The following is a 19,157-nucleotide window of genomic DNA, read 5'->3' as shown; positions in this document are numbered from 1 at the left end:
AGTGGCGTTACTTCGTTGGGTGGCGCGAGTGTGGACGTTTTGTTTGACAACAAAAACTATGGTCGAAAGAGGGTATGGGTTGGTATTTTCGAAAAGTATAAAAGCAACCACTGGCACACTGGAGAGGTTCTCAGTTTTCAAGAAGACCACTTTTCGAGGTTAGCTTAGCTTCTCTCCAGTGTGCAACATCCGTTAGTACTTTTAAAAGCCTTTCGTCTTATTAAAACTAACGTCTTATTTTTGTTTGTTTTTTTTTCGACGTAGTTTATTTCAATTTTACTTGACTTAAACAGTCAACATCTGGGCAGCAACATGACGCTGGATATTCAGCAAGTTTTAATTAGCGATCCAGTCGATCCGATTTGTTCGCAGATTCTCCAAAACCATGGCATAAGCGTCACCTATGCTCGACAGTGGACTAAAGAGCGTCTGCTACAGGAAATTCAGGTACCGATCCCTTTTAAAATATGATCTGCAATCCTTTCAATTTTGAAACGAATTTTTACCTTATATGTGATTACAGAATTACGAAGTATTGATTGTACGCTCCGAGACCAAAGTGACGGACGAAGTCCTTGCTGCCGCCACCAAATTGCGTTTGGTGGGTCGAGCTGGAACGGGACTGGACAATGTCGACATTTCAGCCGCTACGCGTCGGGGCGTCCTCGTCATGAAGTAAGTGCACAAATAATTCAATTTAAAATCAACAGTAGAATGGACTGAGATTGTTGTTGGCAAGAGTGAGCAGGCCGTTTCCGCGTCAGTCTATGACGAGGGTTTCTTGTTTTTTCTTTCAAATTATTCAGCACACCCGGGGGAAATACGATGAGCGCAGCCGAGCATACGTGTGCCATGATCGCAGCTCTTAGTCGGTAAGAGAGAATTAAATATATATTGTACACTGATGTCCAGGGATTTAAAAATGCAGATGATGTAATGTACTGTTTGATGACAGGCACATACCGCAGGCTTGTGCCGCCCTTAAGAATGGAGTTTGGGACCGGAAAACTTACATGGGCAATGAGCTGCATGGGAAAACTTTGGCGATCCTCGGGCTGGGACGAATTGGCCGTGAAGTCGCCATCAGAATGCAAGCATTCGGCATGAAGGTAAATATTTAAAACGATTCTTCGCACCGGAAACTTGAATGATTAATCACTTGTTATTTAGACTATCGGCTACGATCCTGTAATTAGCAAAGAATCAGCTGCTGAATTTAAAGTCGACAAAATGGAATTGGAGGAAATCTGGCCGCTGGCCGACTACATCTCCGTTCACACGCCTTACATGCCTCAAACGCACCGTAAGAGACATCCGTTCACCAATTCCAAGTTCAATTCTAATCATTCTTTAAATAAGCGCAGATCTCATCAATGCCGAAGCGCTGAAGCGTTGCAAGTCTACGGTGCGCATTATCAACATTGCCCGCGGAGGGATCGTCGACGAGGCCGCCCTGCTCGACGCTCTGATCTCCGATCGTTGCAAAGGTGCTGCCCTGGATGTCTTTGTCCAGGAGCCACCGAAAGAGGGGACGACCACCTGGCAATTGATCCAGCATCCGCGCGTTGTCTGCACACCGCATCTGGGCGCTTCAACTGTCGAAGCTCAGGAGCGAGTGGCTCGGGAAATCGCCGAACAACTTATCGACCTGGCAGAGGGTCGTCAAGCTGTTGGCATTGCCAATGCGCCAAACCTGGCCCGTTCAATGGTCGAACGTAATAAACCCTGGATGCAACTAGCTCAAGCGCTGGGCTATTTGGCCAACTCCCTGGCCGAGGGGAGTTTACATCGTCGCCCAGCTGAAGCCGAAACGAACGTGGAATTGATCTGCTGCGGTACTAAATTTTGAATCAGCTTTTCCGATTGAAATGGCATCAGGCTATTTTTACCTTTTCAAACATATCAGGCGAAGGGACTGAAGATGTCAACCTACTAGCCAGCTCTGCCCTCGTCGGTCATTTGAACGGCATGAAAGCCAACGGAATCAACATCATTAATGCAGCGATCCTGGCCCGTGACGCCGGATTGGTTACTAGCGCTAGGCATATCAGTTCGCCCAAGGATTTGTCGTTACGGGAAGACCTGGACAAACTTCTTCAGTTGACTGTTACTCGCGATTCGTACAGTATTCATCTGATCGGTATACATGACCTTTTCTTCTATTCCGCTGTGATTTCTGGACATTGAGACGTCAAAAATGTTCCGATTTAAAAATTTTAAAGGTAGCGTCCAGGGAGGCAATCCCGTCTTGTATGCAATCAACGATTGCTGGTTCCCGTTTGGTGCGACGCTCTCCGGTAACGTGTTGCTTTTCAACGGAAAACAGCCGGACACCACTTTGACTGCGCTGGTCGGCGCGCTGGCAACTTCGTCGGTCGGCGTCTCGGCTTTGATGTGCACACGCCCCGGAACTTCTTGCTGGTTGGCCCTGCGTACGGGGGAAACGTTCCAGAATCCGCAACAATTCAACGGACCCGACGCAACTTTTATCGCTCAATTAGTTTTTTAGTTATCTACACAGTTGTCCATCCCACGCGAGGATCAAGTTTGAAATGTCATAGTGCTAACGCTTTTTACTTTTCTTATATGTTGTATTCCGGAGTTGCCTATATAAGATAAGACTCAAATATACTGCATCGTTTCTATATCGCATGTTGACAACTTTGAATGGAGTGGCAATCAGGAAAGTTGGGGAAACAAGTCGACTATCGGGAAGATCGAATACAAGTTTCGCTCTGCCTGGCGACCTATTTAGCCGCCACTTATTACAGCAATTGAAAGTTGGATCGCTTCATCCAGCACGCTGCTCTTCTCCTGCCTTCCAGAAAAGCTGGAATCTTATTATAGATATTGGATAGTTTTATCAACTCGGGGATTAATATCGTTGATACTCTGGGAATTACACTCTATATATACTTCTAATTTGCTGGTATTAATAATTAAAGTTGCGTGCATAACTGGAAAAGGGCGCTCACGTGAACATCACGCATCGACAAGCAGCAGGCTTTGGAACATGGCTGATGGCCAAAGAAAATGAGAAAAGAGAAACCGGATAAAGCAGAAATATCCGAACACAACCAGATATGTCTAGTTTGTGAACCAATCCAAGGCGGTTTGGAAGGAAAACAACAGATTTCACGTTATACCCTTGAGCTATGGTTGAAGAGAGCACTATCTCAAGAATCTACTTGTTAGCCTACAATGAAACAGAACTCGAAAACATTGTATGGGCATGACGCAGGTAAACTGCTGGAAAGAAATACATAGCTCTAGGGGTGTTTATGGCAGGTCACAACGTCCTCTCCCAATTTTGGAATGGATGCGGGTCGAATGGAACACGGTATAGCTATATTCTTTTAACTTTAAAAGCTGTTCAGAAAGGGATGCAAATAAAATTAACTTCAACACCATTTTTGTAATCATGATGTTGCGACTTGCGAGTGAAGTAAATGTGGAATAAATAATTGGATTGACTATCAACAATTTAAAAAAATTGTTACACCATAGCAGTATGTCTCTCATAGTGCTATAAAATTAAATGGAACGATGTGTATTATTGCCACCATTTTCCCCCTAGGTTTTTAACGACCTCTAATAACGTGGAATTCACGGTTCACTACCCAAATATAATAACAATATGCACCACACCATGTCCATTCGTATACATGGAGGTGCATGTATGCAGTCAATACCTGTCAACTGATGGCAGAGACGGTGAGCAACTAGTGGGCTTTTATCGAAGTCTTGCTTAAAGGACATGTTAACTAAAATAGACATTCGCATTACTGATGCTCGAGTGGGCTAGCAGTTGCCGTTGGCTCAGAGCTTCCAAGCCTGACGCATCATCAAATCGAAGTAGACGTCTGAATCGATGGAAGCACTCACACCTGCATAATACTCTTCGAATTCTTGTAGCGTTACCTTTTTTAAAAAATCGATACTAGTCAAATGATTCGTTAAAAAATGTACTAATTACATAATAGATCACTTACTTTTCCGTCACCGTGAGGAGAGTCAAATGTTCGCAAATATTCTTGGAAGATCTGCTCCTCCGTCTTTTCTCCATTGATAAATTTGGGATGACTTCTGCGTAACATGAATCCATCCCCCGTAATTTCACGGGACGGCTTTAAATTGGCTTTAGATTTTATTTACCTGACGTTATAAACGCCTTTTAAATCTTCCGGAGTAATGACACCATCTCCGGTTTTATCCATCTTTTGAAACGCCGCTAGAATAAGCGAAATCCTTGATTTTGACATGGGAGGCTAAATTGCATAACCAATCAAATATTAGTATCATACTTCTAAGATGCTTTGATAGTAAGTTGAATCCAATCATACTCTTAAAGCAATCAAGAGTTCGTCGTACTCAATAGAGCCGCTGCTGTTTTTGTCCATTGAATGAAACAATTGCTGGGCTTCTGTTGCAGTTAAAGAAGCGCCGAAATCCGACAAACCTTTAACAAATTCTTCGTAGCTGATTTTACGATCACCATCATCATCCCATATGCGAAATGTCCTGTCAAAATCATTTCGAACATACCAGTAATACATATACAGTGTCCAAATTTAGTGGGAAACATGTAACTTGAAACATTAAATGGACCATCAGTTAAATGAAAACAACTTACCGTCCAAAATCTCTTATTCCAGCCACGCCTCTCTGTAAACACTGCAGCCTCAGCCTTTCCAATGGATCAGTTGTCAAACTGAGTTCTTTCCCAGCGTTGAGAACCATTTCGCGTTCATTACGAGCCGTGGAAGTCATAACGTGCGCGATTATTTATACTCGTCAAACAGAAGCGCGAAAAATAGCAATTTGGTGCAAGAAACTGGAAATGTGTTACTTGATGTCAACGAACCACTGAGAACTGACGTGAATGTAAAGGAAATATTTTTCCTGTTGTCAAGCCTAGGCCTTATTAAGTAAGCTCTACGTGTTTCCATCAAAGACACGTAAACGCAATAGAAACTGAGGCTTATCATTATGAAGACCCAGCACTTGCTAATCAGAGCAGATAACGGTGCCTCTATGTTGTCGTGGTAACGAGTTTGTTTTGATAGTTTTCTCAAATTTTTCTTTAGCCTATACACAGGCCTAACGCAAATGCTAGTCACGTCAGTTTACACAGGGCTTCAATGCTTTCTGTAAACAACAAAAGGGGAAGTGTTTTTGAACCATATTGGCTTTAACAAAAGCGAGTTAAATTTTACTGCTATTTCAATAGTCAGCACTTTATTTCTTAGAATAGAGCTTTCAGCACTTAGAAATTACCTACTAAATTTTAATCGTAATACGAGAAAATGCAATATTTCTTTCAGATTATGCGACGAATCACCACGTAATTGGATCTGTCCGCCCGTCGAAATTATCATCATCAAGAACATTTGCATCTTTACAGGTTTGAACGCCACATTGCCCTCATCTACTTCCATGTGAATTATCACGTCCATCACGCTATCGAATGAGCTACTGAGAACATACAAAATTTGAAACGGTTTCCCAATTATTTCAAAAAGTTTGAAATATAATAAAAGATGGGTAAATAGCAAATGCATTCGAAATTGTCAATAAACAAAATAATAAATTCTAATAGAATGTAGAAAAAAAAATGCTTCCGCTCAGGTTTGAACTGAGGACCTTCTGCGTGTAAAGCAGACGTGATAACCAACTACACTACGGAAGCGTATGTGAAAGTAAGAATAAGAGCTATAGTTGCTTAGGGTTTGGATGGGTCTGTACGAAACTACATTCTCTGATTCAATCCTCAAATCCTGGATCCAGTGGAAGAAAACCTTTTGAACTTTCGATAAGAAGTATGTATTTATGATTTATGTAAATTTTTTTAGATTCTGTGTCAATCAATGCCGACGACCGACTGGTTTTTTTACTTACCACAATATAGATTTTTTCTCTTTTAGAAGTTCGATTACAAATTAAATCAGATTACAAGTCTTCAGTTTTCAGACAGACATAGAATATTTAGTATTCCACAATAAATAAATAATTAAAACATATTTCATCCAATAAAGTAATAGAATTTTTTTAAAACGAATGCTCCCGCCCAGGTTCGAACTGAGGACCTTCTGCGTGTAAAGCAGACGTGATAACCAACTACACTACGGAAGCTTGCATTTACAAGCCTCTAGAATATAGAAAATTCCTTTTCTTTAAGGTGGCAAAAAACCCATTTCATTTTATCCGGCAAACTTCATGTACAAAGTTTACAGAAACTTCTTTTTCATATACAGACAATAAATAACGTAAGGTTGTATGGTATGTTTAAATATTTCATTAGACTAATATATTCATATATCTGAAAATAGTAGCCGAAATCATCTCAGCATCTAGAAGGCGAGACGCGATGATTTTGCAAGTATATGCAAGTGTGGCGGCAAAGTTGGCATTGGGTTTACTGTAAATGTGTATTATTAATTGTGTTTTCAATTTAATGCCCAACCTAAAAAGAAACACAAACACGCACAAAATATTTCGTTGACTTTGTAATTGTTTTTGAAAAACTTGATTGTCGAAGTCCAACCAGTCCAGACTTAAGAGGTACTATTTATTCGGTCCACTTTCACACGATAAAAGTTTGTTCCTTTTGGAAGATTGTAACGATTTTCTTCCTATAGTATAAGAAAGATATTTGTAGTTTATTCAAACTTTTAGTAAACTCACGAAGGAATACCTTCCGGACCAGGCAGAACTCCCTTTGAATAACACGAGCCAAAAACGGCTCCATCGTCACGTTCTGTAATCCGAGCGAGGATATTGAATCGGCATGCAGAAAATGGAGATACGGTCCTTTATTGTACAAAATATGGGTTGAATATCGTTCATCCCATTGTACAACTACTGCATCTCCCACTTCGCAACCGTAAACATTAGCCGAACCTTGTCTGACAAGCGACCTAGTCATTTTACTCTAAATAGGAGAAAACTACAACGTTAATTTGCGCCCTGCATTAAAATAAAAATGCAGAATACCATTGGTTTCTTTTTTAAAGAAGATTTTGGAGGAAGTAATGGGCTCGGTGGCGATTTATCATCCGACTGCAAAACTGCCACACTAGCTGCCATGTTCACCGAACTAAACAAAAGAACCATTTTCAATCGTCAGTACACATGTAATCGAGGAATATACTGTACCTAATCTGGGATATGGATGTGGTAAATGGAAGAGGAGGTTTGCTTGAGAGATTAACACTTTCTTGGCGAAGTTGATCGACTTTTGAACCAACGCTCTGCATCATCTGATTCGATTCTTTTAACGCTTCAGAAAGCGTTGCTTCCCATTTAGTAGGCTTGGTGTTGCTCGTCTTGTAGTGGGTTGTATAGCTTTCGACAAGCGTAGATAACTTGTCCTTCTCTTGCTTCAACTTCTCTACTAAGGGTAGCAACAGTTCGTCCGATTGACTCTCCTTCAATGATATTAAAATGGAAAGAAAGGTTACAAGCTTAACTTTGGCACAAAACGTTTGCATTTCATTACCGATACTCGCTTGGTTCTCACTAGATTGCACGGGCTGGCAGGTGGGGTTGTCCGCATTTCAAATTTGTCCAAAGAATCGGATCTTGATCTACAATCCGTCGACGGGGACTGGCTTGCCATCATGCGAAATCTACAATAATTTCCATATTACGTATTAAAGCATATAAAAGATTCCAGGAAAACAATCATCTCTCTACTAACCGTGATCTAAGTCCTTCAATCTCTAAGCGATGTTTACGTTGCAATTCCTCCTGAAGTTGAAGTTTTTGTGTTTCATTTTCTTTAAGCAAGTGTTCATACTTTAATTTCCAATCGTTAGTGTCTGGAAGCGTCATTTGCGTTTGAAGTTCCAGAAGGCCACTTAATTCCGAATCTTTTTCCAACTTTAACTGTTCGAGTTCTACTTCGTGACCAAGCATCAGCTCCTGTTTCCATGTCCTTAATGCATCTGGATTCTCCTACGTATCCAATTAAAATATGTTGTGTTAATAACATATTTACTTATGTCACATAATAATTATAACGACAATCAATACTTACTTGTTCGGAAACGGCTTGCCATTCGCTGACAATTGCTTTACACTTTTCTTCGGTATTTTTCACCGTTTCTTTTAAGGCGTTAATTTCCTGCTTGTATTTCATTTTTTGTTGGCGCAACTGTTCAATTCTCTGTTTCTCCAGCTCTTCTTCCCGCTGCCGTAGACAAAATTGAGCGCTACTGACAAGCTCTTTCTTTTCTTCCTGCCATCGGCTGCATTGTTTCTTCCAATCTTCAAGTTCAACTCGAACAGACTTTAATTCGTCTTCCAATTTAACTTTTTCTTCATCCAATTTTTTGTTTTGACTCTTGACTTCCTCCAATATGACTTCCGAAGTTTTTTCTGTAGCGGCAAACATCTCTCTAATATGTTGAATTAATTCGAATCGCAAACGAGCTAATTGTTCGTTGGCTACTTGACTCCATTCAATCGTTAATTTTCGAATGGAGTTCAACTCTGTTCGAAAAACTGGGAGTGCAGTTTGACCAGCTTCTAAAGCGCACTGCAAGTGGGATTGAAGTGCCAGCAATCGACAACGCTGGCCTTTGACAGTCTCCTCCAATTGCTGTTGAAGTTCTAGTCCAGCATCATCTCGACAGCGAATCTATGAGCCAAGTGAAATTAGTCAACGGAATATTGAAAATTAAATGTTGTTTTAGTTTACAATGGAATCGGAAGCATCGTCGATGTGATAATCAGAATGGAAGTCGGATTGGGAACGCTTAACCTTGGATCGACTTGGTCGAACCGGAGGCGAAAGTAATGCGGCTGAAAGACTCGGAAGTACGCTAGTTTCAACTTGGAGTTCTATTGGAGTTAACTTCTGTGCTGATGAATACAGACGTTCTAGAATAGGTGGATCTCGCAGCACGTCCTGATGATCACAAGAAATAGATTTACGTTCATAAAAAAAAAACGAGCACAAAATTATAATAATTGCCTTGATATTGTTGGGTAATTTCAATTTGTCCCATAATGTAGGCAGTGCGTTTTTCAAGCGTTCCAAATCATCAATCGAAACCGATGGTATATTAACATCAAATGGTGAAGGAGGTGACGTAGCAAAAGATGGAGTAAACTGTTCGAGAATACCAGGAAACAATTGGGTCAGAAAGTGCCCTTCGCAAGATTCAATAAAGCTCTTGCGCAACGACGCTTCATCTTGATGCACCGTCGCAGAATAACCTGCGATTGTAATAAAGAAGACTGAATACACAATCTTTGCTAGAAAAAGACTGACAATAGAATTTTACCAGAAAGAGTCGCAGCCCATTCAATAAATTTGGCGGCAAAGTGTTTTCGTCTAACGATTTCGACCATGGAACGAAGATAAATACTTGGCGCTTGATGCAGTTGCCGAAGTAAATCAAAGTGACGGCGGAGTCGACGTAAATTTTCATTTTGCAGATTCAATCGTTCGTGAACTTCATTCAGTTGGCGTTGAACAAACATCATCCAGCGAAGACGGGCGTGTAGATTTTTGCCCAACTCTTCCTTAGCTCGGCTACAACGACTTCGGATATCGCGAAGTCTGTCATCATTCTTCAACATAACCTATAATTTTAATAGGTTAGTAAAATATGTAAGAACGCGAAACTACGATTCCTCCAATCGAACCTTAATCTGATGACGATGTGATGTACACAATTCAGGTAGAATAGAAGCGTCATTGAAATTTCGGGCTCTCTGTTGGTTCTGAAGAAGCGCTTGAGCTATATCACACTGCTCCTGGACTTGTTTTCTAGCTTCAACCAACAACTGCTCGAGACCGAAAAGTCGCTCCTCCAGTCCTCTGATTTCTTTCATCTCTGGCCGTTCAGCAGAAGAAAGAGCGGACTTTATGTTCCTTTCCAGAGCTTGCAACAATTGGTGATCCATTTGTTCAAGGGCTTTCGTGCAAGAATCAGCAACTACATTGAGGTTTGTGTCTTCATCATCAGTTGAATGAACCCAGTCAAGGAGTGGCATTTCCTCAGCCTTATTGAGCAAACATGACAAAACTGGAATATTGGCCAAAGCATTGAGGTCATCCCAGAAATGACTAATAAAGAAGCAGAAAAGTTATTAATAGGATAACATATTGGATAAATATGTGCTGAGTAAACCTAAGAATATCCAGGTACTCTTCACGACTACTAAGGTAATGTTGGTATGTCCTAAAAGAGAATATATTTATAAATACATCAGAGGATAAGGAAAAAAAAGAACCCTGTATTTCATACTGTTCAAAAAGCTGGGTCCTTCCTTTGAAATCAGTCATAACATCTTCAAGATTGGCAACAACAGCAGACCATCCTTGCTGCTGCATATGTTGATCATGGACTAGTTGCTCACATACTCGTGTGATTTCTCTTCCAGTTTCATAAAATTGCTGGGCTAACTGAACACGGGCTACCACAGTTTGATATGTAGTTTCCTTGTCATTCAGACAAACTTCTGCCTTATGCCGTAAGTCGTGAGCTACAGATTTAAACAAAATAAATTAGAACTCTTTGTTGGAAAGGAAATATGCTGTAATTTACCGGAGCCAAAATCTATACTAGGTGAAGGTGGGACAGCACTTTCAATAGTTGACTTGCAGAAGAGAAATATAGGATTTGTATCAGTGCCTGCAGAATAACTGCATACACGATGTGATGGATCTAAGCCTTGTCCTCCGCTGATGAGAAGAATTTGTTTATCTGGAGCAATTTTGGAGGCTTTGTAAACGACTTCTTTGAGATTAGCTACCGTATCCAAAGCCAAATTCATATCAAACGTCAGAGTAGTTCCAGTGTCAACTAGGAATACGTATAGCATTTTTAAAAAGTAGTGATGCACGATATAAAATGATTAGAATGTTAATTTTTCGTAAGAATACGACGACGAATACGATAACATACGAATATACTATTAACGTCGTGTAGAAAAGTGGAAACAAAGGTTTGTTGTTGCAGAAACTATCAGCTGATTGCCACCGTGGCGCCATCTTCAAAAGTTAGTTAAAAAAGCCAAATTACGTCCTTTTTTTAAAGCACAATCAAAGTATTTCTACAACTATTCTACAAATTCTACAATAAATTGAACCTAGCCAACAACATTTCACTAAAAATCTCTATATATTAATTTGCCTTAGAAGCTTTGGATGGACTGCGTTACGTACTGAGACTGGAATTGGACAGCTACATACATACGCGAATAAGCGAATAAGGAAATAATAAATGTAAAACGCATTTTGATATTTTCCAGCAAAGACTAATATTTTTCGAACAGTTACCGATCTGTAAAATGTTTCTAATGAAAAATAGAAGCGATAGAAGCGATAATTCTTGTATCTTTCCACTCAAATGTAGCTGGTAGCTGGTATCCCTATTTTTATAGCACCCTAATATTTCGAACGACTCATAGCCTCGGCATAATTTTGCTGCTGGGTCAATCTGTTGAAGGTTCATCAACCCAAAGTTCGTTCGTAGTGGCACAAGTTCATAGTGCTAAAACTACTATGTTGCCATGAAACATACATTTGAATTTTAAGCTTCTTCGTGGAAGTAAATGTAACTGCACGAAACTTTAAAATACGATTGCACCATTGGAGTATTTTTAGGAAGCATCAATTGGCGAAAATTTAAAAGAATACTTATTTCGTAAAGATATTCATTGTCTTATTATTCTGTGGCATTCAAATTCAATGATAACAACTGATGCTTTAGAGTGTATTAAATTATGAATACAGTAACATGTTCCAAATGGCTCATAGGGTGTAACAGAGAAAAATTAAGTGTTTAAATACTTTGGTAAATTTAAGCATTTGGACACTGAGCGATTGTGCCAGCGGCTGAGCAAGCTGGAGTCGAGGTGGAAGTAAAAATGGCGAAGGCAGTTGCGGTCTTGGTCACCGTCAAAGCAGATTGAATTTGAGTGAAGAAAAGGCGCTCGTCAGCGACAGGTTGGCCGTGTGTGCCATAGTAGGGCACAGCAACGGGGCGGTAGTTAAATGTGCCACTTCGGAAAGTGGATTGCGGTTGGTAGGCCAACTGGGGTGACACAACAAACAACTGAGGATCGGCAGCGCGAGCATCACGGCTGGATACTGGGGTGGGCTCAACTCTGCAGCAATGTATGACAAACAAAATAATAAATGAAGAGAAAATTGGTTGATAGAAGAGATAAGTTTTATACCCTTCGACGGCTGTGGGAACAATGGGAAATTGCTCTTCCTCTTCTCCGGCAAACATAAGTTCGCGACGTCTGCGGCGGCCACCACAAGCAGCAGTGGACTTGGTGCAAGTCACGGTGGAAGTCGATGTCGTCGTCGTGGTAGTCGTCGGGAGGAAAAGTCGTGGATCATCTGGAATCGCCACTTCTCGTTGTACGCTATCTCCGTAGTAAGGAGCCTGATAAGGACTGCGGTAGACAACATACTGGGGCTGTTCCTGAGCGGATACATAAGCCAACATAACAACGAGGACGGACAGTGCAAGACGCATTTTGATTTTACGAAATGTGCTAAGCTGGACTGGGTCTGAATAAGTTTTCGAACAGACAGCGACCTGTAGAACACTGTTGAAATGCCAACCCTAGACGTCCATTTTTATACAGTTTGGGGCTCCGCTTAAAAAAAGGGCGTGATTTCTATATATAGGCGTAACTACAACTTTGTTGGAAGAGAGCGCATATGTATGGTAATTTAACTATCCTCTCTTCCTCTCTAGATTTTTCTACGTTCGAAAGAAAGATACTCTTTTTAAAACAAGATAATATGTATAGGAATAAAAACAGATGTTGCTAAGAATATCCACGCTTATGTCGCATAGCTTGGAAATGGAATTGTCGTTGTTGTTATTTATATGTGTGTGAATGAATGTGTAAGTACACGAAGTAATACAGTCGGTTAAAGTATATTTATTTCAATTCAAGATGAGGCGCTTCAGTGGATATAGCTTGTTGTTGGAAGCTGGCGAATAGGTAATCTGTTATATAACAAAAAATACACCAATGGCGTTTTTCGTTTCCTTTCAGCGAGTGCACTAACCTCAGCATATCTCCTTATAAAGCCTTACCTTATTTTGTTAGAAAAGGTCATGCGCAAAATTAAGGAAAGGAAAACATTGACCGTTTTAAAGCTCACGAAAGTTCGCCCGATTTGAAAATATTTATAATTTATAAAATAAATATGCATCTTGATATCCGTACAGTATTCCTTGCTGTACGACGAACTTTTTATGATGGAGACAGAGACACGAGAGATGCTGAAAGATGTGTATTAAATTAGGAAACAAATAACTTGTTCCGCTCTATCGCGTTCATAATGAAAGCAAATAACAATAAAACGAACTGCACCAAATTTAAGCATTTGGACATTGGGCAATCGTGCCGGCGACAGAGCAAGTTGGATTTAAGGTGGAAGTTGTGATGGCAAAGGCAGTCGAGGTCACGGTGACTGTAATAGCGGATTGGAGGCTATTTAGTAAAAAGCGTTGATCATCAATGACTGCTGGTTGCTGGTTTCGAGGGGCGTAGAAAGGCAGCGCAACGGGGCGATATTGGTAAGAATCGCTGTAGAATCCAGACTGAGGCTGGTAGGCGAACTGGGGTGAAACCAGGATCAACTGAGGATCGGCAGCGCGAGCCTCTCGGCTGGATACTTGGGTGGGTTCAACTCTGCAACAATGAAACAAATGTAAAAATGGCCACAGTAAATTACGATTGAGCTCTTACCCTTCAACTTCTGATGGGGCAATGAAAGGGAATTGCTGCTCTTCTTCTCCGTCAAACAAAATTCCGCGTCGTCTGCGGCCAGCCGCACAAGCAGTTCCGATGGAAGATGTGCAGGTAACGGTGGAGGTCAACGTTGTTGTTGTGGTAGTCGTCGGGCGGAAAAGTCGTGGGTCATCAGGGCTAATGATGGCTGGTTCTGCGTTGTCTCCATAAAATGGAGCTTGGTAAGGACTGCCATAAGGGACGTACTGAGGCTGCTGCTGTTCTTGAGCGGCGACGTAAGCCAACAAAGCAACAAGGACGGATAGTGCAAGACGCATTTTAAATTTCTATAATGTAGTATAAGCTCGGCAGGAACTGAAAGAGAAGTCTTGAACCGGTGGTGAGCTGCAAGACACTGTCGAAATGAAACCCTAGACAGCCATTTTTATACGGGTTTGGTGTGCCGGTATGGCCATGAGCGCATGGAAGGGAATCCTTTTTGGTTTTAAAGTGCTCGAATGGAATAACAAATTCGGCATGAAGAAAATATATATATCTGGTAATTTTTTTATTCTACCTTATCATTTCAATAATAAAATCAGGCCGAATAATAGTAGAATGATCATTTATTTGAATAACATTCAAGTTGACTGGCAACATCATTTTCGTACGTTTAATCTGTTTATCTGTTAAACTATATTTCAACAAATATTTCGGCTAATCTGTTGACTATCAGCAATCAAATTTTGAAATGGAATCAACGAACTGCAGACCCAAGTGCAGACCTTGCTATATCAAATAAGATTAAAGTAAAATAAATTTGCCGCTTAATTGTATGTATTGCTTCCGATGGGATAACAATTATTTTTTTTTAATCAAATGGAGAACAAGTATAAGCCGTATTATTCTATGATGTGTGTATATTTAACTAATAAACAAGTAACATGTTTCTGCGTAGATGCATTACTTTGGTCGTCAAACATATTTAAATAATGTTTAAAAATAAATTAAGCATTTGGACATTGGGGGATTGTGCCGGCGGCTGAGCAAGCTGGAGTCGAGGTGGAAGTAAAGATGGCGAAGGCAGTTGCCGTCTTGGTCACCGTCAAAGCGGATTGAATCTGAGTAAAGAAAAGGCGCTGAGCAGGTTGGTACTGTGAGCCGTAGAAAGGCACAACAACAGGGCGGTAGTTGTAAGAGCCGCTGTGGAATCCAGACTGGGGCTGGTAGGCGAACTGAGGTGGCACAACATACACCTGCTGAGGATCGGCAGCGCGAGCATCTCGGCTGGATAATTGAGTGGGTTCAACTCTGCAGAAATGTATAACCAAAAATGAATTTAAATAGGAAAAATGTTTGATATAGAAAATATGATTTTACCCTTCGACGGCTGTGGGAACAATGGGGAATTGCTCTTCCTCTTCTCCGGCAAACAAAAGTTCGCGACGTCTGCGGCCACCACAAGCAGCTGCGGCTGACTTGGTGCAAGTCACGGTAGAAGTCGACGTCGTCGTGGTGGTAGTCGTCGGCAAGAAAAGTCGTTGCTCATCTGGGTTGATTACGGCATCTCCGTAGTAAGGATTGCGGTAGACAATGTACTGGGGCTGCTGATGATCCTGAGCGGCGACATAAGCCAACAAAGCAGCAAGGACGGACAGTGCAAGACGCATTTTGAATTGAAGCAAAAGTAAGCTCGACTTAAGATGAGTTTTAAACGTGCAGCGACGAATAAGACACTGTTGAAAAGTGAGCTCTACACAGCCATTTTTATACGGTTCTGGGGCACAAAGCTGTGTGTGAGGTGCAATTATGAAATGCAACATAAAGTAATAGGCGGAAAGAAAAAAGGGGTTCGTTTCGGTCGTCCTCTTCCTCCATAATTTTGGCTGTCAAAAAGCCGTCCGAAAAAAGGGCAATATTCTTTCTATTGGAAATAAGGACGAGAAAAAAGGCTAGGCGTTCTTTTAGTCTTTTACCTATTACCTTATATGGTTGAAAAGGGTTAGAAAGAAAAAAATTATTTTTTTTTCTTTGTGGCTGCATGTTGTGAGGCTATAAATTTTTAGTGGATACGGCTGAAGCCCGAGGATGTTGACCTGAACGAACGAATAGGATAGAGCGCCAGTTTCGTGTGGAAACCCTTACAAGTTAAAGTTACATGGTAAAACACTATTTTGAAGGTCAACCTTTGGGAGAAAGCGGAACTGGATTGTCTATTCCGAGTCGAGACTTTCACTGAAAGGGTTTTCACGTATCGTTTTTATCCCGATTCCCGACACAATAAGACCCTATACTGAGATCTGAGACAAAGACTAATAGCCTTGGGCCTGTCCGTTTATAGAAAAAAAGTCAAAATGAGCTAAATGTGTTACAATTTTAGTTCGTTGCTGATCAAATTTTGATGCTTTCTGTTTCAAGTAAATTCACTTTACGGGAAATGGTCGATTCGAGGGGGAAGGGTTTTACCTGGGAATCAATGAATTATATACAGAAATGGTATTTATTCAACTAAAACTTATTTTTTTTTATATTTTATTTACTTATTTAATTATTTTTTATTTCTATCGATATCGTATTAATCATTTTTAAAATCGTAACCATGATAGGCATGATTAAAAGAAAATTGGACAAGTGTCGTCTGCTTTGGTCAAGTTTAAAATTTCGAAGTTGTACAATGTTCAATATTTATTTTGTTATAGATTTATTTGTTTTTATAACCGTCATACTCCATGCTGTTTAGCGGGTAAATAAAACTAATTATACAAATACAATTACTGAGGGAGCTAATAGAAGAGTTAAACCTGTTTCAAATGTGTGAAATGTTAGTTCTTGACTAGCACATGCAATGCAAGCCCCCTGTCAATGCATGCCAGTTTGTTTGTACTATGTAACCTTTTTTTTCATTTTTGCAGATTTGAGGCTAGAGCCACCATTCTAACCACAAGATATGCAAGTTTCACTTGTGCAGGTGTTAACCTGTACCAGCAACAATCTCAGGATCATCGCTTGGGTAACGATTTCCTTCACTTCCATTAACCTGTTACATGCTAGATGTTTTAATGCTGCATCAATTTTATTACCTGCATCAATGCAGAGAATTACATGTAAACCTTTAATTATCCCATTTATTAACACTTAGGATTTACCCAGTGTCTCATTTTCAACTTTTCCTGACTTGTTGTTTCTGTCTTGAATATTTTTCGTAACCTATTTTTTGTTTCATTTAGATACACAACATCCCATTGCTTTGAAAAACTACTGATGTAAATCGAGTTACAGATCTCTCTTTTTCCCCTTGTCTTTAAATGTCCTCGTGTACGCCCATGTGAATGTGGGTGTATTCACGAGGACACCCTTTTACCCTATCCCGTCTGCTGGTGTCATTTAACTCTTCAGCGGATGGATGGAGCGACTGGAGATGCCTGGCTGTATTTCCCAGGCATAAAGGTAGGACCAAATTGATTCTTCCTTTTTGACTATTTGGGGGCGTTGATAAGAAATCGTTGCGTAGTCACGAAGTACGTTTAATCCCGAGCTAGGTGGTTGACTGCCACTGTTTTCCCTCTCCGTTTTGTTTTTTCCTCAGTCAAGTTTCACTAAAAATCTCATTTGTCGAACGACTGTAGATCAGGCTTGTTTTGTTTTTTACCTCACAAATTTTTCTGTGAGTAAACCTTCACTTTTTTGGAAATATTTGAACTTTTAAACCCTTGTATCAAAGTGCAACAAGACAATTTTTTGACCTGCCGCCACACCGGCATTTTTAAATATGTGTAATGTTTATTTTAAATGGAGAGGAGAGTTTCACAAAAAATTCTTATGGCTGGCTGAACAGTTGGAAGTCATTCTCTCGGACCAGTCTGCTACTCTATTTCAAATAAATAATTTCCTGCAGGTTAAACCAGGTCTCAATTTAAAAAACAATTAATTATTTGGACATTGAGGAATGGGCCCGGCCACCGAACAAGTAGGTGTCAAGGTAGACGTTTTGATTCCAAAGACTGTTATCGTGCTCCGGCCGGTGAATAGACTTCCTAGTAAAGCAAAAAACGACGATTGGCGCAGCTGGGCAATATTAGGTGATGGCTGATACGTTCTGAAAAAAGGCAGAGGAACGGGATTGTACGGGCCGGTGTGAAAAGCGGACTCGATGTCATGGGGCTGATTTTCGAAATAGTCGTCGTAGAAATCCGGAGACAACAAGGACAACAATTCCGATTCGATATCACGGCCCTTTCGGTTTGGCACTTTCTTGTTGGGAACTTTTTGGGTCGGCACTTTTGTAGTCTCAACTCTTCGATATAATTAAAAAAAAAAAATCAAATTAGAAAATGAATACGTAATCAAATTTTTAAAAACAAATTTTTACTTTTGGACGACGGTCGGAGTGACGGCGGCGAATTGCTGTACAGCGTCATCCTCTTCTTCTACCTCGACGTCAGCGACTGCTGTTGTATTTTTCTGGCTCCCACTTGTTGCTGCCATAAGATCAGCCGTGCTGGTTTTTTTGACAACAGCCGGACAAGGGACATCGGTTGACTTGGTGCAGGTAATCGTGGAATATGTCGTCAGTCGGCTCGTTATCGTTTGCCGCAGTGGCGGTAGGGATGGCATCGACAGCGTTGGGAATGAGAACGTCGGTCGAACAGTGGTCGTGACTGTCACCGTCGTTTGTCTCGCAGGCAAGGCCAACGAAAACATCATTTGCCGTAAATTTTCTGCATCGTCGGCTCTATAATACGACGGGCTATTGTAGTAATACGGATATTGCTCGCCGACGTAAGGGTTGAACGCCTGAGAAGCTGCACAAGCCAAAAAGACGAGGAGCAAGGGAAGTTGCAAACGCATTTTTTGAAATGGGATGTTTAAATTTCGCTTGAGAAGATGTGAACTGTTTAGCGCTTATCGGAGACGACTGAGCATCTTTGAGTTTGGGGTTGGTTTTATGCACTTCATCTGGCAATCCGATGATACCAACACAAACGAGTTTTCAGCTTATTATTCATCAGCATATTTTTTTACTGAAATCTTAACTCCATGAAGTGAATGGCCGTTATCTTTTTTAATTTGGCTCGAGCTACGTCAACCCTAAAGGTATCTCATTTCCTCTTTCGAGTTTTGATCTGGAGGGCGATCAAACTTGTTTTCGTCTGCGAGTTCATCGCCTTCATCTTTCCTCTGCCCTTAATCGGGAGACAAATACCAAAGCAAATTAAGATGAACGATCAAATAGCTTCATGTACTCAATTTCCCACAACCCACCGAAATCTATTATTCTTCAAGCGTTGTAAATTAGCTTCCCAGAAGGGCACACCAATAGTTTTTTTGTAATGAAATCGTCGACTGTTCTTTTATTGGCCAACCTGAAAAAATTGAACGTGATACCAATAACAAACGACCCTGCGCGGTGACCTAATATAGGAATATAGAATGCCAGATTT

The 19,157-nt window shown here is 40.7% G+C and overlaps 6 protein-coding genes, 1 long non-coding RNA gene and 2 other non-coding genes across 12 annotated transcripts; 2 read left to right on the top strand and 7 right to left on the bottom strand.

Moving 5' to 3' along the window:
* Positions 1-52: 52 nt before the first annotated feature.
* LOC124189798 (D-3-phosphoglycerate dehydrogenase-like) lies at positions 53-2,645 on the top strand. Its single transcript, XM_046582271.1, has 9 exons — positions 53-158; positions 265-447; positions 524-675; positions 807-872; positions 956-1,109; positions 1,171-1,303; positions 1,365-1,835; positions 1,907-2,140; positions 2,223-2,645. The coding sequence occupies exons 2-9, from the start codon at positions 313-315 to the stop codon at positions 2,507-2,509; spliced, it is 1,632 nt and encodes a 543-aa protein (XP_046438227.1). The 5' UTR covers positions 53-158; positions 265-312; the 3' UTR covers positions 2,510-2,645.
* Positions 2,646-3,202: 557 nt separating this feature from the next.
* Positions 3,203-4,963, bottom strand: LOC124189807 (calcyphosin-like protein). Its single transcript, XM_046582283.1, has 5 exons — positions 4,634-4,963; positions 4,344-4,521; positions 4,156-4,268; positions 3,993-4,086; positions 3,203-3,921 (listed from the first exon to the last, which is right to left on the bottom strand). Exons 1-5 carry the CDS (start codon positions 4,768-4,770, stop codon positions 3,820-3,822), a joined length of 624 nt encoding a protein of 207 aa, XP_046438239.1. The 5' UTR covers positions 4,771-4,963; the 3' UTR covers positions 3,203-3,819.
* A 652-nt stretch (positions 4,964-5,615) lies between these two features.
* Trnav-uac lies at positions 5,616-5,689 on the bottom strand. The gene has a single exon. It is a non-coding gene; the product is annotated as a tRNA-Val (tRNA).
* A 369-nt stretch (positions 5,690-6,058) lies between these two features.
* Trnav-uac lies at positions 6,059-6,132 on the bottom strand. The gene has a single exon. It is a non-coding gene; the product is annotated as a tRNA-Val (tRNA).
* Positions 6,133-6,409: 277 nt separating this feature from the next.
* Positions 6,410-11,009, bottom strand: LOC124189781 (RB1-inducible coiled-coil protein 1-like). 2 transcript variants are annotated; one of them, XM_046582262.1, is made up of 14 exons: positions 10,560-11,009; positions 10,260-10,497; positions 10,143-10,193; positions 9,655-10,078; positions 9,291-9,591; positions 8,978-9,222; positions 8,702-8,911; positions 8,039-8,641; positions 7,700-7,956; positions 7,499-7,628; positions 7,156-7,427; positions 6,994-7,096; positions 6,695-6,931; positions 6,410-6,632 (listed from the first exon to the last, which is right to left on the bottom strand). In XM_046582262.1, exons 1-14 carry the CDS (start codon positions 10,834-10,836, stop codon positions 6,555-6,557), a joined length of 3,426 nt encoding a protein of 1,141 aa, XP_046438218.1. In that variant the 5' UTR covers positions 10,837-11,009; the 3' UTR covers positions 6,410-6,554. The 2 variants fall into 2 exon arrangements, with proteins under 2 accessions (XP_046438218.1, XP_046438210.1); XM_046582254.1 differs by having other exon boundaries at positions 8,702-9,222; positions 10,560-10,979.
* Positions 11,010-11,715: 706 nt separating this feature from the next.
* LOC124189760 lies at positions 11,716-14,149 on the bottom strand. 3 transcript variants are annotated; one of them, XM_046582239.1, is made up of 2 exons: positions 13,735-14,149; positions 11,716-12,123 (listed from the first exon to the last, which is right to left on the bottom strand). In XM_046582239.1, the coding sequence occupies exons 1-2, from the start codon at positions 14,052-14,054 to the stop codon at positions 11,817-11,819; spliced, it is 627 nt and encodes a 208-aa protein (XP_046438195.1). In that variant the 5' UTR covers positions 14,055-14,149; the 3' UTR covers positions 11,716-11,816. The 3 variants fall into 3 exon arrangements, with proteins under 3 accessions (XP_046438195.1, XP_046438201.1, XP_046438189.1); XM_046582245.1 differs by lacking the exon at positions 13,735-14,149 and adding an exon at positions 12,196-12,594; XM_046582233.1 differs by lacking the exon at positions 11,716-12,123 and adding an exon at positions 13,262-13,677 and having other exon boundaries at positions 13,735-14,147.
* Positions 14,150-14,618: 469 nt separating this feature from the next.
* On the bottom strand, positions 14,619-15,475 carry LOC124189754. Its single transcript, XM_046582221.1, has 2 exons — positions 15,097-15,475; positions 14,619-15,027 (listed from the first exon to the last, which is right to left on the bottom strand). The coding sequence occupies exons 1-2, from the start codon at positions 15,384-15,386 to the stop codon at positions 14,724-14,726; spliced, it is 594 nt and encodes a 197-aa protein (XP_046438177.1). The 5' UTR covers positions 15,387-15,475; the 3' UTR covers positions 14,619-14,723.
* An 886-nt stretch (positions 15,476-16,361) lies between these two features.
* On the top strand, positions 16,362-17,629 carry LOC124189749. Its single transcript, XR_006872646.1, has 3 exons — positions 16,362-16,459; positions 16,629-16,726; positions 16,944-17,629. It is a non-coding gene; the product is annotated as an uncharacterized LOC124189749 (long non-coding RNA).
* Positions 17,477-18,643, bottom strand: LOC124189733. The gene is made up of 2 exons (XM_046582191.1): positions 18,086-18,643; positions 17,477-18,010 (listed from the first exon to the last, which is right to left on the bottom strand). Exons 1-2 carry the CDS (start codon positions 18,562-18,564, stop codon positions 17,641-17,643), a joined length of 849 nt encoding a protein of 282 aa, XP_046438147.1. The 5' UTR covers positions 18,565-18,643; the 3' UTR covers positions 17,477-17,640.
* Between the last annotated feature and the right edge of the window lie 514 nt (positions 18,644-19,157).

This window comes from Daphnia pulex, chromosome 1 (genome assembly GCF_021134715.1).
Source record: "Daphnia pulex isolate KAP4 chromosome 1, ASM2113471v1".
In the NCBI taxonomy this organism is placed as follows: domain Eukaryota; kingdom Metazoa; phylum Arthropoda; class Branchiopoda; order Diplostraca; family Daphniidae; genus Daphnia; species Daphnia pulex.
The sequence above is the reverse complement of the archived record's forward strand: the minus strand, read 5'-3'. Positions and strand labels throughout refer to the sequence as shown.